This window comes from Puma concolor, chromosome B3 (genome assembly GCF_028749965.1).
Source record: "Puma concolor isolate L17-30 chromosome B3, mPumCon1.1.hap2, whole genome shotgun sequence".
Classification (NCBI taxonomy): Eukaryota; Metazoa; Chordata; class Mammalia; order Carnivora; family Felidae; genus Puma; species Puma concolor.
The window spans coordinates 69,296,414-69,314,895 of NC_141672.1; the positions used below are offsets into that span (position 1 = coordinate 69,296,414).

Sequence of the window (18,482 nt, forward strand, 5' to 3'; positions counted from 1 at the left end):
TTTGTTTTTGTTTCTACTTCTTCTTCTTTTTTTTAATTTTTAATGTTTATTTTTGAGAGTGAGAGAGAGAGAGAGAACAAGTGGGGGAAGGGCAGAGACAGAGGGAGACACAGAATGTGAAGCAGGCTCCAGGCTCCGAGCTGTCAGCACAGAGCCCAACACGGAGTTTCATCTCAGGAACTACGAGATCTTGACCTGAGTGAGCCGAAGTCGGATGCTCAACCGACCGAGCCACCTGGGTGTCCCTGTTTCTCCTTCTTAAGGGATAAAGAGGCTGGGGAGAAAGAGGTGATGGATGCCTCTGCTCTGCCCTGGACTTATGAAAGATGCCAGAGAGCTAGTTATGGGTTGCCTCAGCAGGATTATCATTAAATGGCTATAATCCAAGGAATTCTTACTCTTGCTTCAGTGACCTGAAGGCATCACTGTGAGTGAACTTCTCCTACCTCACAATGCCAATTGCTGTGGATAAGAGAAGCTTAAATACAAGAGATTCCCTTGGCTTTATGAATGAATCGTATGAGTCATGTGTACATGACTGCTTTCCTCTCTTTTCTCTTTTTCTTTCTCAGCTTCTAGCAGGCTGCAGTCTGCCCTTTCACTCCCTCTTGTAAAGGTCTCTAACTGACCAGGGGCGCCTGGGTGGCTCAGTCGGTTGGGCGTCCGACTTCAGCTCAGCTTATGATCTCACGGTTTGTGGGTTTGAGCCCCACTTCAGGCTCTGTGCTGACAGCTCAGAGCCTGGAGCCTGCTTCAGATTCTGTGTCTCCCTCTTCTCTCTGCCCCTCCCCCACATGTGCTCTGTCTCTGTCTCTCAAAAATAAATAAATGTAAAAAAATTTTTTAAAAAAGTCTCTAACTGACCTGATGTTAAAAGTATTGAGGTGTTTTCTCAGGCCACACAATTCACCCTCCCCAAAGGCTTTCTACTTCTGTCATCTGTGACGTTGAGTGCTCCTGGGTCCCCCTGCCCTGTGTTTCCACTTCAGGCAATCCCTCCACCTGGTTCTTTCTTAGCCCTCAAGCCTTAAATCTTCAGTCTTTGCTCTACTTCTTCTCAAAGGTTCATGTAGTCTCTACTAGACTGATGTAGTTTTAATGTCTCATTAAATGAGACATTTTAATGTCTCATTCTCTCAACTATGGGTCTAAAACGTTGGCTTTCCCTTCAAACCTTCCTTTCTTTCCTTTTTTAATTAGTGGTACCAATATTTTGTTTCATTGATACAAAAATAAGGCAAACTAAAATGACAACAAAAATAAACAAATAAGCACCACAAGTAACACTGGAGGCATATTTGCTTCGATTCTTCTATAACGATATACTCTACATTGTTCTTTCTGTATTCCCACTGCTTCTTTCCTGGCTCATGGCCCCCAGGATTCTTGTTCTTTCTCAAGTGTTTCTGTACCCTCTGTGATATCCTTTTATATGCTCTAAACATTAGTCAATGAATCTCACTAAAACACTTTTCTACATAATCCACTTAGCTGGGGAGGGGGTCACAGGGCTGTTTCTAAGATAATGGTAATTTTCTTTAGTTGGATGGATAGTACAATGACTGTTTATTATTGTTCTTTAACCTACTCATATGTTACATATGCTTTTCTGTGTACATGATACTTTTAGCTAAAATAAATTCCAGTCATTTTTATAAACATTTTTTTTTTCAACGTTTATTTATTTTTGGGACAGAGAGAGACAGAGCATGAACGGGGGAGGGGCAGCGAGAGAGGGAGACACAGAATCGGAAACAGGCTCCAGGCTCCGAGCCATCAGCCCAGAGCCTGACGCGGGGCTCGAACTCACGGACCGCAAGATCGTGACCTGGCTGAAGTCGGACGCTTAACCGACTGCGCCACCCAGGCGCCCCTCCAGTCATTTTTAAAAAAAGTTTTAAATGATGTCTTACTGCGTTCTAGAGCTTCAACTTAAAATACCAAGGTTGGCCACCAGCTAATCCCAAATAAAGTATCCACTGTCTTGCCTGTTTGTTGACTATAGTAACCTCATCCAGCCATGCTGATTCCTTCAGTATCCCAAACTTCCCACCTTGATTTCCTCTTCTGAACCTTATTGTGTTTCTGCCTGAGAAATTCTGTTTCTTCCTCAATCCAAGATTTATAATCTCCTTCATCTTTTACAGCATGTCATTCTAGGCAATCTCCCTTCTCCTTGCCTGGTACTCTTCCTGACTTTGACAATCTCCAAGTCCATGTCTGGTTACATACTGCATTATAGTCTACTTGACCTATTTTGTTTGCTTGTGAGTATATTTACCATCTTTCCTCAGCTGGAATATAAAATCCTAGAGGACTGACCATGAATCTTTTGCTACTTTCTTTTAAATATTTTGGAGAAGGCTATATTTGTTTGGTTTGATCATGTTGAGTGTAGAAATAATCCAGAGAGTGTTACAGTAAATGTGGAGTGAGCCAAGAAATGTTGAAGGCCAGATCCAATCTCTGAGTGCCAAGAACAATGGCCTTTGAAAAGACTTCAAAGCTGTACCAAATGTAATAATCTTACAGGCAAAATCACCTTTTGGAACATTTTGCTCAGAATCACTTATGCTAATATTATGTTTATAGCACACTTTAGGAAGATGGGCTAAAATTTCCACATGGTACATGTTTAATCTATTTTCTGCTTATTATCACATCAGTTTTCTTCCATCTTAAAGGTTTATTTTTCCATTAAAAAAAATACCTCCCACTTTTAGGGTTTATTTTCATCAGCTTTTTAGATAAATATGGCACATGGCTTGGTTTCTGAGTTTTGTGCTTTTTTTTCCTTATCATTTTCATTTAGGAAAATTACTAAAAGGAATCCAGGAAAATGATTGCACTCTCCTGCCATATGGCCTTCCATTAACATGCAGCACTTTCTAATGGCCGAAGCTTTTAACTTACCTAGAGCTGGAAGTTAATGTACAAAGCATTCTCTGTCTTTAATGTTTATTTTAATGCTTACTTATTATCATTTCAAATAATATTTTATGATTTAAGGTAAGGATTATCATGTTAAATGTATGCTAATTGTGTTGCGATTTAAATATTCACAATTTATTAATTTAAATCTGCACATTTATGTTAAAATCCATTATTTTCATCAGAGATGCAATTAGAATCAATTAAGTACTGAAATACATTTTAATAGTAAGATTTATTCACTATTATATGATTTGGATTGTAATAATTTATTGGAATGTCCTCTTTACTCTCTGGTACATGCACTCACATACACATACTTTTTGATAGAAAAAAATTGGAATTTGTTTATGATACACCAACTCCCCAACTTTCTCTCCACCCACTCAAAAAAAGAACATTGTATAGCCAATTTTGGTGAAATTTCCATCAAACACTTAAGCAGAAACTATTTCAGAACACATAAAAGTTGAAAATCTTGTCTAATTATTTAGCCAAATCCAGCAAAACTTTAATACTGAAACCTGGAAAAGACAGTATAAGTAAGAAAAGGAAATTGCAATGGATTGAGTGTTTATGTCTCTGAACTTCATGTTGAAATCCTACCCCCAAACTGATGGTATTAGAGGGGAATAGGTCATGAAGGTAGATCCTCGTGGGATAGTGCCCTTATAAAAGATAGCCCAGAGAATTCTGTTGCCTCTTCTAACATGTACTTTTAGTGACAGGGAAAGACACCCATCTGTGAACCAGGATGCAGACTCTCACAGAAACTGAATCTTCCATTCCCTTGGTCTTGGACTTCCCAGTCTCTAGAACTGTTGTTTATAAGCTATAGACTCTGTAGTATTTTGTTAGAGCGACCCATATAGACTAAGACAGAAAGGAAACTGTGGACTATGTCCACTAATGGGATGGTTAATGTTGGAGAACACTTACCATTCACTAGGCACTATGATAAGCCTTTTTCAGAGGTATAGAGAAGTTAAATAATTTACCAGGAATCACCCAGTTACTTAGTAGTAAAATTGTACTTAAAACCCAGGAATATCTGAAATCTGAACCCACATGCAATTAATGAAATATTTTTGCTTTCTGGATACAAAAGTCCTAAATAAAGTGTTGAGAAAAATAGAATTCATAAGAATACAGGAGAATAATACAAAATAATAATTCCTTGGTTATTCTAGGAATAAAAAGTTGATTTGACATTATTAATAAGTCAATTTTATAACCTGGCATGAATTTTATCTTAAAGCAATAGGAATACTTGACTTAAATCAACAATATAATTTTTAACAAGAATGTGCAAGTCACTGTCTAATTAAGGTTAACAAGAAAAGAGCTATCTTTATTAGTATTCAGCATTGTTCAGGAAGTTCTTAGCAAATGGAATAACACTGCAAATAGAAATGAAGTAGAAATATTGGCAAGAACAGTCAAAGTGATAGTAATTTTCAGTGGATATGATGATTTGGAAAATCCGTATGTATGTCTGCATTCAGGATGATCTAAATTATTCTCCAGAACTTCCCTCTTGAAAGTGTCTATGATTTTTAGCCTAATTTGTCCGCATTCAAAGCCTGAATTATGGTTATAGTTACCACTCTCATTTTACGGATGCGGTCACCAAGACCCACAGAATCAGGAATCATGGCCAAGGTCAGACACCTCGTAAGTGGTGAAGCTGGATTTCAGACCAGGCAGTCTTGCTCCAGAGCTGGCATTCCTAGCCCCTTACACTGTATTGAACAACACAGTCCTTTCTGCCTCTGTGCTATCTACATGCCCAGCACAAAGTGAACTCTGCCATCATGTGGAATAATAATCACAGGAGACTAGTCCTCTAGACTAGGAAAGGAGCAACTATCCAAATTTTAAGGATTGCATATATAATTTGAAAACTGCTTTGCTCCCTTCCCCCTCAATGCCGGTAAGTCTTACTAGGAAAACATTACTACCTGAACTAACCATAATAGGAAATATCAAATTTAGAGAAAAATTTACATCTGTCTTCTTTTAAACATTTTTTCCTATGCTATATGTCCTCTATTATTCTGAAATCACTAGATAGCTTGTTTAGAATTTATATACTGATAAAATTAACCCTTTGTTGCTTTAAATAATAATGACATTGGGATTTGCAATTTAAAACGAGAGAGAAAATGGAATTGGAATAAGTGCTAAAATCAGATACGACTATAATAGCACCATATGAGAATAAAATGTATATTGAATGAGGAAATGAACTAAGTTGCAATAATGATTCATTTACCATACACATGCAGAGAATTTTGATAATCGGAACATGAAAGTTGTACAAAACTAACTAAAGCTTGTCCAAACCCAGTTAATCTTAGATTAAAAATCATAATCTGCAATTACTTATGGTGTTTTCTAAAAATTGTTTGGTAATGATGACTTAATCTCCCAAAATATTTTCTGAAGTGAGGACCAAAGTTTGTGATTTCATTCACAAAGATGGAAAGTGATATGAGTAGCCAAAAAGACTATAGATAATAAAAAAAATTTAAAAAATATAGATAGACCTATATATGAGTTATATCCCCAAATCATTAATGTATAAATTAAATATTTAGAACAAGAATGATTTTGTGACTGAACGAATATCATAAATGGAGATAATAGTCCCAAACTAGCATACCAAAGCCCACTGAACCTGCCATATGTTCCCACGCTGAACTAGGTTTCCTATGTGTATTTACCATCTATGGAACTTCTTTGATCATCAACTGTCTTTCAAACCTTTGGCTCCTTTTTTTTTTTTTTTTTTTTTTTTTTTTTAAATTTTTTTCAACGTTTTTTATTTTATTTTTGGGACAGAGAGAAACAGAGCATGAACGGGGGAGGGGCAGAGAGAGAGGGAGACACAGCATCGGAAACAGGCTCCAAGCTCCGAGCCATCAGCCCAGAGCCTGACGCGGGGCTCGAACTCACGGACCGCGAGATCGTGACCTGGCTGAAGTCGGACGCTTAACCGACTGCGCCACCCAGGCGCCCCTTTGGTTCTTTTCTTAATATTGTTGGGAGTTTCTAATATATTCTGGATACAAGCCCTTTATCAAGGAAATGTACCTGACAAATATTTCCTCTGACTGTTGCTTTTCTCTCTTCATTTTTTTAATAGAGCTTTTGAATATCGGAAGTTTTTCATTTTGATGAAGTCTATCAGTTTTTAAAAATTAATTAAGTTTTTGTTGTTGTATCTAAGAAATCTTTGCTTAGACCAAGGTCACAAACATTTTTTCTAAGCTCGTCCTCTAGAAGTTTTATGGCTTAGGTTTTGTATTTAAATCTATGATCTATTTTGAGTTTATTTTTGCTAGTGGTGTAAAAATGTAAGATTGTTATAAATCTGCATTTGCATATATATTTGAGAAAATGTCTACTATATTTTACCATACTTTATGTACTACCACAGTGTAGTACCAAATATAGCACTGCTAGTTTTAAATGTTTTCTCATTGAAATGATTGTGAAAGTATTAGTTGAGTTTATAATTATACCCATTTCAAAAGATGCGGGAAATGAAGTACAGAGAGGCCACCTTATCTGCTCTCAAAGTCATTCGCTGTCCAGTGTTGTAAAAAAGAAATTGTTTTGGGGCGCCTGGGTGGCTCAGTCGGTTAAGCGGCTGACTTTGGCCCAGGTCATGATCTCGCGGTCCGTGAGTTCGAGCCCCGCGTCGGGCTCTGTGCTGACAGCTCAGAGCCTGGAGCCTGTTTCAGATTCTGTGTCTCCCTCTCTCTGCCCCTCCCCCGTTCATGCTCTGTCTCTCTCTGTCTCAAAAATAAATAAACGTTAAAAAAAAAATTAAAAAAAAAAAAGAAATTGTTTTTAACAGTGAAGTCCCCATGTTATGGATATTCTGTACAGATCACAAATAAACATTTCTTTCCACCTCTTCCTCCTACTGGAACCCAGGCTCTGGACCCTGGAGCCCTACCACCCTCAATCTCAATATGACCCTATACCCTAATGCCCTGGTAAATGGATAAACTGATGGCCTATTGAAAGGATTCAGCTGGGGAATTGGTAAACAAAGGGTAACTTATCAACCAAATGGAATACAACTCAGCAATAAAAAGGACTGAGCTATGGATGCACACACAACATGGATGAAGTTCAAATACATCATGTTGGCTGAAGCTATACTCAGAATGCTACATTTATATGACATCTTGGAAAAGGAGCAGAGAATAAATCAGTGGTTGCCAGGGGCTGGGGCTGATGAGGGGATTGTCTGCATGGGGGAAAGGGGGAATTTGGGAGGAGTTGACAAAATTGGTGCATATCTCCATTATGGTGTTAGTTACACAATTATATGCTTGTCAAAATGGTACACAAAAAAGGGCAGATTTTACTTACTGTCAGTTGTACCTCAGTACAGGTAACTCAGATTGTCAATGAATAAAAGCCCTTATTTTAAGAAGCCAGAGTAGACCAATGGATCGGTCAGCCTGATTTCTTCTAAAAGAACCCAGGGAGTTCCTCAGCTGCACACAGCCGGGAAAGCCTGCGGCAAGCCCTGGATTCCATTAGCTCTCGCTCTTACTCTTGCTTTTCCTGCAGTGGGAATACCCAGCAGATTTCACAGCGTTTAAGGGTGTTTTTGTTTATGATCAAAAGTAAGCATCTGTTTTTATGAAAGGTACAATGAGACTTAAACTTGAAGCGAAGCCTATAGGACCTCAGCCTGGTGTCTCTGTGTGCAAATGTATTTGACATCAGTGATGCCATTTGTTGCCAGAAACCCTGCTGCCTATCAGAGCATTTCAGATAGCACCTACCTAGGCTTGTCTAATAGCCTTTTGTAAGTAGTCTAAAGGGCGATTTGTACGCGGGTGTTCCTCATGTAAATGAGGTCATTATCCTTTTAAAGGTATAACGTTTCCTGTACACTCCAGAGCTTTCTAAGAAACAGACTTGACCTTTCCTTCCTTCATTCAGGGTGCCTGCAGAGCCTGCACTCATTAGCTAGAATTTGACTCCATGACATTTTTACTTAATTTTCTTTTTCCTCCATGTTGGACACATGGGGCAACCATTTATGTTCTTTCTTGACCTGAGATGCTCTCTAATCTCTTTCCAGCTGTGGCATTTGTCATTCAGTCACATCAGGCTGTGGTGACCCTTCTTTCCCCATGGCAATTCCCAACTGTTAATTGATTCATTTTAGAGAAGGAACTAGATAGAAACAGTCCTATGGGCTTAGCTCCATTTAATTAGTGTTAACCAGCGCAGTGGATGATAGAAAAGCAATTTCCTCTGGAGTGGAAACATATTCTTTATAAGGTAGTAGAGGGAACAAACAGTAATAGTTTTTAAAGCCCTTAGATTTTTTAAGTGCTATGCATTGGTATTAGATTTAAAAGCAGTATTGCCTTCTATTAATATTGAAGATGACAGTAATAAGAATTATAAATAATATTAATGCTACCGCTAATAGTAGTATTCAGTTATTTCATCAAACAAAGCCCATACTGTTAATCTAAACTATGCTAAGACATTTTGGGGATAATCACCGCTGGGAGTGTGCTAGTTACTTTGTGTCTTCCTTACAGCCCAGGCGGGTGAGCTTTACTAAGCCAGTTTAATAGACAGGGACAGTCAGGTTCAGAGAGGTGAACTGTGACTTACTCAAGGTCACTCATTTGCTATGACCAAGATTAGTACCCAGGTCTGTAGTAGCCAGGTCTGTTCTGACACTGTATCCATGATTTTCATCACTACCTACACCATACTGCCTTTAGATTAATAAGGAACTAGCAAGGACATCTCTGGAAAGCATTGCTAGACGCTTTTTAAAATGTGATCCAAATTATGGTTTTGATGGGCTTTGACTTTGAACTTCAAATACTTTATTTGCAGATTGTTGGGACTTAATAAAATGTAGAATCTTCGAACTGCAGACAAGCCTGTAAGTTTTGAAGGCATTGTGTTATGTATTCAACCATGGTTGAGTCATATTAAATGATTATTTACTATGTGCATATAAACAGAGAAGGTATGATCTCTATCCCCAGCAATGTTATGTCAGAAGTGAACAGATAAAAGAGTAAGGAGTTGCAGTATAGACTGATACATTTTATAATACAAGGGTGCGCATGAGCCTATGAGAACAGGGAAGAGGACAGTTTACATCAGGTGGGGGGCGGGGCAATCATAGCATCAGAGGCTTCCCAGAGCTGAATTTGGGGATAAGCAGAGTTAGATACCTAGGGGTAGCCACATGCTAAACAAATCAAAGGTTTGTGTGAAAGACAGGGAGCATACTTCAGTAGTGGCTCCAGCAAAAAGTATGTTGAGAGGAAGGGGGCACCTGGCTGTCTCAATCAGTAGAACATGTGACTCTTGATCTTAGGGTTGTGAGTTCAAGCCCCACATTGATTGTGTAACCTACTTAATGTTGAGGATAGTGTTCCCAGTGGACTTCTCAGTATAGAAATAGATGGAATAAAATAACGCAGCCCTATAACCAGCCTTTAATTACATGGGCTGCCGTTTTGTATCTGTTTCTTCCTGGTAGCGCCTTCCGGGAAGGAGGGGAGGCATTGCTACTTCTAAAGCAGATGTTCTGCAACAGCCACTGAGTTCATTTGCCTGGGAGGGAAACAAAGGGTGGGTCACTCAGACATTAACTATAACTCTCCTGGTTCATAAACTGCTTCCTGAGCAGGGTTTTAGCCCTGCTATCAAACACACTCCTGTGGTCCTGCTGCTTGCTTCTGGTTAAACAGAGAGAGAAAAAAAAAAAGAAGAAGAAGAAGAAGCAGCAGCAGCAGCAGCAGGAGGAGGAGGGGGAGGGGGAGGAGAAGGAGGGGAAGAAGGAGAAGGATTTCTTTCTTTCTGAGCAAGAATGAATACATGGCAGACTTGACTAATCTTTGTAGTAGAACATAGGCCTTGTCACCTGTACGCCCGGTGTCGAACAATGCATAGGGTCTCTCCTCAAATGTTAGTAATTATATTCTAAATACCTGAAAGTATTGACATAATTAGCTTTCTGTGACCTAGCATTATATAGTCATTATAAATATACCTATTGTAACTATGCTCGAAAAAACTCTTCTTATGATCCTTTGGCAAGTCATCCAGTAGTGCCTGCTACATAATCATGCTAATGAAATTTTCCATTCACTTTCTTCCATCACTGTTAAGATTTATGAGCTCCTCTTACTTTTAAAGTCATTTTTCTTTTACGGATTTGATGAGCATTCATTTCTGTTTTCTTGGATTGGTGTTTTAAGTTTTTACTCACCAGGTATAATTTATGTAATATGATATTATACATACGTGTGTGTGTGTATACACACACACACACACACACACACACACACACACACATATAACATAGGAAATTTGCTGTGTTTCCTTAATTCCTAAAGCTCCTAAATTGTATTTTCCCCCCAGTTAGTTAATTACTAATCATTTGTTAAATAATGTTTTCCTGCTGCATTGATTTATGATATTTCCTCTATCATATTTTATTTTTTTTCAACGTTTTTTTTTTTTTTTTTATTTATTTTTGGGACAGAGAGAGACAGAGCATGAACGGGGGAGGGGCAGAGAGAGAGGGAGACACAGAATCGGAAACAGGCTCCAGGCTCCGAGCCATCAGCCCAGAGCCCGACGCGGGGCTCGAACTCACGGACCGCGAGATCGTGACCTGGCTGAAGTCGGACGCTTAACCGACTGCGCCACCCAGGCGCCCCTATCATATTTTAAATTCATACATAGAATGGATTACTGCACTATTGGTATCTGTCTTTTTTAATTTCTCTTTTTTCTTATGCACAGCCAGCACATTTTTAAATATCATAGTTTTACAGACTATTTTGAAAGCAACTAGGGCTAAATTTCTTCATTACTCTCCTTTTCAGCTTTCCCATTCCTATCAGAATATGTTCTATTTTTCTTAGAGAGGGCCTTTAGAATAATTTCATTAAGCCCAATAAGATTCTGTTAGAATATTGCTAAATATTGCGGTAGGTGTTTTCTTAAGATTGAAACTGGGGGGACACCTGGGTGGCTTACTCGGTTAAGCCTCCAACTCTTGATTTCGGCTCAGGGCATGATCTCATGGTTCATGAGTTCTAGCCCCGCATCAGGCTCCACACAGCACAGAACCTGCTTGAGATTCTCTCTCTTTCCCTCTCTCTCTGTCCCTTATCTGCTCATGCTGTCTCTCTCAAAATAAAAAATAAAAAATAAACCTTTAAAGTTTAAAAGTGAATTTTGAGCCCTCCTATATAATTTTGGCCTGTTTAAATGTTTGGGCCTGTTTAAAATAGTTCATTTAACGCTCTTAGATAGTCTTTGTTCATCTACTCTGTTTTCTTCTCAAATATATTTTTTTTTCTAATTTTTTGTTGTTGTTTGAAAATAGTTCCCTTCTCCTAGGACAGACAGGAAAATATTGTAGCTGAAGAGTTTAGCTTTTTCTATTTCATGTATTAGCATTAAACTATTTGTTTTTCATGGTTCAGGACTATCTCTGCTTCATTCTTTCCACATATAACACAACTGAAAGGTCTTTTGCTGTGTTTCAGACTTTTTCAGAGCTTTGGGTTTTTGTTCTCTTCGTCTTCTTGGGGTGGCTCTCCTTAACTGGAGCCACATTCACCTTCACCGGACTCTGTGCCACTCCTTCTGTAACTGCTGCATTTTCTTTCCCAGTATGAGCTGATCGGAGACTTCCCTGAGCAGTTATGCCAGCTTCGGTAGCCACCCCTCCTTTTTCTTCCTAATTAGGGTAACTTGTTATTGTGCTATCAATTGGCTTGAGAGATCATTCCTTTCAGAGCCATTTTTTAAGGTCCTCTGGCTGTGGACCTATAAAATATTTTCCCAGAACTTTCTGAACTGCCTAATCAACATATCTAAACACATTTTATGGGTTTCTTTCTCTTGGCTGCTATACCCTCTGGGATATTCATAGCCTCCCAAGTTCCCATCGTTGCACCTCACTAACATTTTTCTGGTCAGATGTAAGTCAAAAATAGAAATTCCCATCTCTCGTTTCTTCAAAGGGAGAAACTGGTACAGACATGACTTGGAGTGGGGCACCTGGGTGGCTCCAATTCTTGATTTCGGGTCAGGTCGTGACCTCACAGTTTGGTTTGTGGGTTTGAGCCCCAGGTTGGGCTCTGTGCTGACAGTGCAGAGTCTGCTTGGGATTCCCTCTCTCCCTCTCTGTGCCCCTCCACCACTCATGCTCTCCCTCTCCCTCTCCCTCTCAAAATAAATAAATAAACATTAAAAAAAAAAAAAGCCCGTGGCTTGGAGGGACTGGGACAAATGAAGAAGCAGAAAGAAATCACCAGCCTCAGGGGACAGATATGAGTGTATGGGTAAGCAGAGGTAGTACAGATATATGCAAGCTTAATTTTGCAAGCACTGTCAAATACTTGGGCCACAATAGCATGGAAATGATGTATTGTCATCCTTCAGGTACATGCGCATGGAAAGTCGGAGTCACTTTGCTAACTGTCCTAACAGTGCAGCAAAGATGAAATATCAAGAATTCACAGTAATTATAATTATAAAGAAATATGTAGATAATCCTAAAATTGGCTATAATTAAGTAAAATCAGACTACATAAAAATGTTCTCTCTTAATCCCATTCCCTTTTTTTCTAAATGTAGCACACTTCATCCTTCAAGATTCTGTTCAATGTCATCCTTGATGAAGCTTTCTCTGAGAGACCCAGTTAGTTCTAGTCACCCTTTCTTTGGTGTTTGCATCTCTGCATTTTCTATTAGGATTAGTTATGGGTCTCTCATCCACGTTTGATTTTGAACCCTCAACAACATGTACTTTTCCTTGTCATTTTTGTATTTCAAACATACACTATATTACCTGGTAGGTTGTAGATATACTAATAAAACCAGCATCATTCAATTCTGTGCTTGAAGAACGGACTTCCTGGCCACCATGAGCTATTTTACGAAAGACGTGGGCCATGTAGAAGTTACAGAGGAGTGTTTGGGTCTCAGTATTAAAAAAATCTTTTTTTTAATTTGACATTCATAAATGCAATAAACTGATATGTCAGGAGTCATCATTGCACTAATGGAAGCTCTCAGGAAACAGAGGATGATGTATGTATATTATGTGTGTGTCTGGATGCAAGATAGGATATGCAAGTAGATATGGTTCCTTATCCATACCTCATACCTTAAAACTGATGAGTAGGTATATTTATGTGGGAATGGTATCCAGAAGCTATTTTCAATATTCTGGAGGTTAAGGAAAAAGGAAATTTATCTACAAATCTTAAGAGCTTTAAGAAACTTCATAATGTTGGGGCGCCTGGGTGGCGCAGTCGGTTAAGCGTCCGACTTCAGCCAGGTCACGATCTCGCGGTCCGTGAGTTCGAGCCCCGCGTCGGGCTCTGGGCTGATGGCTCGGAGCCTGGAGCCTGTTTCCGATTCTGTGTCTCCCTCTCTCTCTGCCCCTCCCCCGTTCATGCTCTGTCTCTCTCTGTCCCAAAAATAAATAAAAAACGTTGAAAAAAAAATTAAAAAAAAAAAAAAAAAAAGAAACTTCATAATGTTTTGCTCTTGGCCAGACTGTATCAATTGAATGTGGCAACACTGGTTATTGCGTGGATGCAGAATTCCAGTTGGCTGTTAGTGATGCATTACCTTTGATTTTTGTAACAATTTAGAAACCAGTTATTGTTACTAACTCCCAATTTGTTTGGAGGCAGAAGGATTTCAAAAAATGAAGTTCATGCAGAAAGCTTTTAAAAGGATATTTGATCACAAACTGAATTAATTTCATTCTACGTGTTAATTTCATGGACTCTTTTTCTCCCCAGTATCTTTTACATCTCTGAGATAAGGATGCATGATACTAGGATAATGTGTTATATTTCATTGCAATTCTAAAAAATCTTCTCTAGAGACTCATAAAATAAAGATGCAGTTTACAATCCATAATGTTTTAATGGACAGAGAAATATGATAATTTGATTCAGAGTGGCTTAGAGAATTCATATGGTTCAGGGTGTGAAGACTGAACCAAGATCCTCTGTTACCTAGGACAGCTCCTAATTTCTCTGAGACTCAGTATTCTCACTTGTAAAGTGGGGATAATAATAATACCTACGTCATAGATTGCTTGTGAAAAATGGAATGAGATAATACTTGCAGCATGTTAACCTTTTCTCTTATTGCATCTGTCCCAAATCATCAATGCTGGAAAGAGTTAATGCTTCTCCCAAATTGCCAAAATTACCAATAATAAAAAAAAAAATACTGGAAATCTTGGAGGAGCTGACATTATTTTATTTTATTATGCAAATAGTTTTGACCTCCAGAGATTATTTATTTTGCTTCAGATGCCTCATCTTCTGTGCTGCTAACCAAACAGTTTATTCCATTTTGTGCAACAATTCATAATGAACCTTAAGAGAATTACTGATTATTTTAGAGTTTTTGGCTCAATTACCTGTTTCAAATGCTCAATGACTAAGGAAAGCATGTCATTTTCTCCTCTCCTGCACACTGGAGCATAACAATAGACTTTGAATAGAGCAAATCAAAGAGACACAAATACCAGTATAAGGGGCCCATTGTGCTGAGTTTGTAGCCCTGTCACATGCTTTTAATTTAGGTCGGTTGATTGATTATGACATACTGACAGATAGCACATTGTTCCTCTCTTGGAACCTCTAGACTCTTTAATATTCCTTCCCTTATCTGTCCATTTTGATTCCAAAACTTAAGTGAAATGGAATTACAGCATTCACTTTGTTTTCCTGTACTAAGTGATTATCTCTGAAGTGCAATTTTGTGATTAGGTGAGATGGCATGCATACACTCAGCTAATGCTGATTTCCCCCAGGGTGCAGAACAGGTAAATTCATAATGAATGGATGTTGTGCTTTGATTTCAAATGGATGGAAAACCTCCCCACACTTGGTAGTTTTATTTTAAAAATGTATTTAATTATTCTAAAATTAACAGGAGAATATTAAAATTGAACTTTAGAAAATGGCATTTAAACATAAGTCAAGGGTGCTAACTGCTTATGAATGTTAATACCCTTCAAAAAGTGAAAAAACAAACTTAACCTGACATAAATTAGGGGGGTGGGGTGTGAGTGGAGAAGGAGTGTGGTCATTGAAAAACTTCAGTTTAATTATTTATATTTTTTCTGATTAATTCAAAAATATCTAAGTGCACCTTAGTATTAGTATTCTCAAATACTAATGTTTCTTATTTTGAAAACTACAGTAATTATTAACTAATTGGTATTATAGTATTGTCATAGATGTTTGGTCCTGAGGGGTGACTTCTGGTGTGTGTGGGAGTGGGGGAGGAGCAAAGAGTTAATGATTGGCACACAGTATTTTTTTTTTGATATTTAGAAAAATATTTTTTTGTCCAATAGTAAGAGAACTCAGTTTTAAAGAGAATTTTGCATTCCCAAATTAGACATGTTTTGACCAGACCACAAAAGTAGATGATTAGTACCCAAATCGTACTCCTTTACTGATAAGCATTGACCATAATATTGTGAATCTTAAAGTGAGAAACCTAACATGCAATTTCTCAAACTTATTTCAGTTGAAATCCTTTTTATAAAGAATTGTAAGTTCTAGTCGGAACTTCATGTAGGCCGTGTTGGTACATGGTCGTTTGTGGTTCTTTGATCACCTTCTTCTTCCCACACTTAATCTCTTAGCATAGTATCCAGTATATACCAAGAGCACAGTAAATCTTAATTATTGTTGTTATTTTAATTATCTTTCCAACTGAATAAAAGTAATAATTTTAATAAGTTGATGACAGGTGATTTTCAACAGTAAAGCACGTTAATTTGGAATAAAGTGTTTTTATTCAAGCCTCAAAGAAAAACCAACCCAGTAAAATTTTTCTCTTATTAAAATCCAATTGTATGTCATGTGAACCATCAGCAATATTCTTTCTAGTGAAAGTGATTCACTTTCCTGTATGTTGTATTGTCACTTGCCCTGACAGATGCGATACCCTCAAAGTTGTCCTCCTAATTTTGGACAACTACGTAGCAGAGGTGAATGGCCTACATTTTTAGTATGCACTCTCTCACACCTTGCATACTTGAGTTAGCAAGGTAAAAGCACTTCTAAGTACACTCAGTGAGTGATTTGTTAGCCGATAGCCTGCTCTCCAAGGCCACAATAGGAAAACTGCAACTATTTATTTCCCACATCATGGGGCTATTGGATATAACTCTTTGGGCAGAGGTAAGGAAGATAAGATGTATCACTGGTGTGGTGAAAAGGACATGAATTGGGAACCAGAACGCCTACAGATTGTAGTTTTAGTTCTATTTAGTATCTTAGGTCACGTTTTGTAGTTTCTCTGAACCTTAGAAGTTATTTTATACTTATTGTGGGTTTGTTTGTTTTTACTCTTCTTTCTTGCTAGTTTGGTAGACTCTGTAAAGATGTGTTACTCATCATTAGACCTTTATGCCCAATTGTACCATTGACAATATTGAAGGTGCTTAACAAATGTGTGTAGAAAAAGTAAGGCAAGAAGACAACCAGAAGGAAGAGAAAGAATAGAACAATATATTTAAGGCCTAAGTTTCCCCCCAAATTCTCTTTGAATAAAACCTTGTCAAATCAAGTACACATGGTCCTAACATTAATGGAAGTGTAAACTTTTTTTTTTTTTAATTTTTTTTTCAACGTTTTTTATTTATTTTTGGGACAGAGAGAGACAGAGCATGAACGGGGGAGGGGCAGAGAGAGAGGGAGACACAGAATCGGAAACAGGCTCCAGGCTCTGAGCCATCAGCCCAGAGCCTGACGCGGGGCTCGAACTCACGGACCGCGAGATCGTGACCTGGCTGAAGTCGGACGCTTAACCGACTGCGCCACCCAGGCGCCCCGGAAGTGTAAACTTTTAGGGCTTGGAGAAGTTACCATCAGTCAGACCTTCTCTTTTTATGTATGAGAAACAGCCTCATGATGATTAGGTGAAGTATCATTTGAGTAATGTCTAAGCTGGATCCAGTTCTTCTCCCTCCCAGGACACCACTCTGGACTGTACTGGGTAGGCTCATCGTTAGGCTATGTATGCAAATAAGGCTCAAAAGGTATACCCCCTACCCATTAGAATATGGGGAAAGTGAATGGTCTTTTACTTTCAATTCTCTGTATCATTCTATTTCTTGATATGAACAACAACAAAAAGCATGAACTACTTTTGTAACACAATAAGAAATATTATTTGGAAAAAATAATTAAAAATTAATCAATTTCAATACTCTGCAGGAGTGTTATATAGACTCAGTAACAATATGCGAAAACAAAACATACCCTGCATCATGAATATGATTTGGTAACGTGTATTTCTTAAAGAGTGGACTGGAATTCACCAGTGTATGTATTAAATCTCTCTGACATATTGGTGAAGAGGTCACTCAGTTATAAATGCTTGGTTATCTTGCCTTAAGAGGTCAAACAACTCTATCTCCCCAAGAAGAGGCTGCTCAGATTTCTTACCTGTCTCCCAGAGGGACACTCCCCCTTCTGATATACCTTTTCATGGTCATAGTCAAGTATACCATCTTCTGATCTGTCTAAATTCAATCCATCAAGTTTTCTTTTTTTCTATTAATATTTCTTACTGCCTTTTTGGAGAAGAAAAAGCAAAATATTTTTAAGTGAGAGCAGGTGTTTGTAAATCTTATTGAACTGTCCTTTCATTCATGCTTTCTTCCACGTTTTGCCTATCCTCAAAGTGTCCTGAAACTTTGACTAGCGGGAAGAAGAGCGAGGGGGTTGCCACCAGCTGTAAAGCTGTGGGTGAGAAGAATGGAGTCTCACCACTAAAGCCAAGCAATGTTGCATCTTATCTTTCCTGATTTTGCCCAGAGAGTTCAATCCATATTTACATATTTAATTATCCTGAGGGCTTCTGGGTGGCTCAGTCCCTTAAACATCAGACTCTTGGTTTTGACTCAGGTCATGATCTCTCAGTTCCTGAGTTCCAGCCCTGCGTGGGGCTCTGTGCTGACAGCTCAGAGCTGGGAGCCTGGAGCCTGCCTCAGATTCTGTCTCCCTCTCTCTCTTTATGCTCCTCCCCCACTTGCACTCTGTCTCTCTCTGTCTCTGTCTCTCTCAAAACTAAATAAACATTAAAAAAATAATTATCCTGTATGCTAATTATCTATAGATCAGAGTATCTATTTGACTTATTTTCCAATGTTACTATTTTTACAGCTTCTGCCACCTTTGAAGACTTTCAAATTCGTCCCCACGCTCTTTTTGTTCACTCGTATAGAGCTCCGGCTTTCTGTGATCACTGTGGAGAAATGCTGTGGGGTTTGGTGCGTCAAGGCCTTAAATGCGAAGGTAAGGTCTTTCCTTCCCAACCAAGTCGATCCCATGCTGGAACACATAAGTTACCTGCTTATGTTGTGCCCTCTACAATAATGTCTTCTTAATTTTATGTCTTCCAGCAATTTTGGGGATGCATGGATTCTGCTCTGTTCATTTCTTTGCATTTCCTGTTTTCAGCTTATT

At 38.4% G+C, this 18,482-nt stretch overlaps 1 protein-coding gene across 3 annotated transcripts in view; it reads left to right on the forward strand.

Moving 5' to 3' along the window:
• The window catches only part of PRKD1 (protein kinase D1), a 338,608-nt gene that overhangs the window by 239,535 nt on the left and 80,591 nt on the right, over window positions 1–18,482 (forward strand). For all 3 annotated transcript variants that reach the window (XM_086710009.1, XM_086710010.1, XM_086710011.1), the window contains exon 3: window positions 18,180–18,311. In XM_086710009.1, coding sequence (XP_086566135.1) covers window positions 18,180–18,311 — 132 coding nt within the window. The remainder of the gene's footprint in view (window positions 1–18,179; window positions 18,312–18,482) is intronic.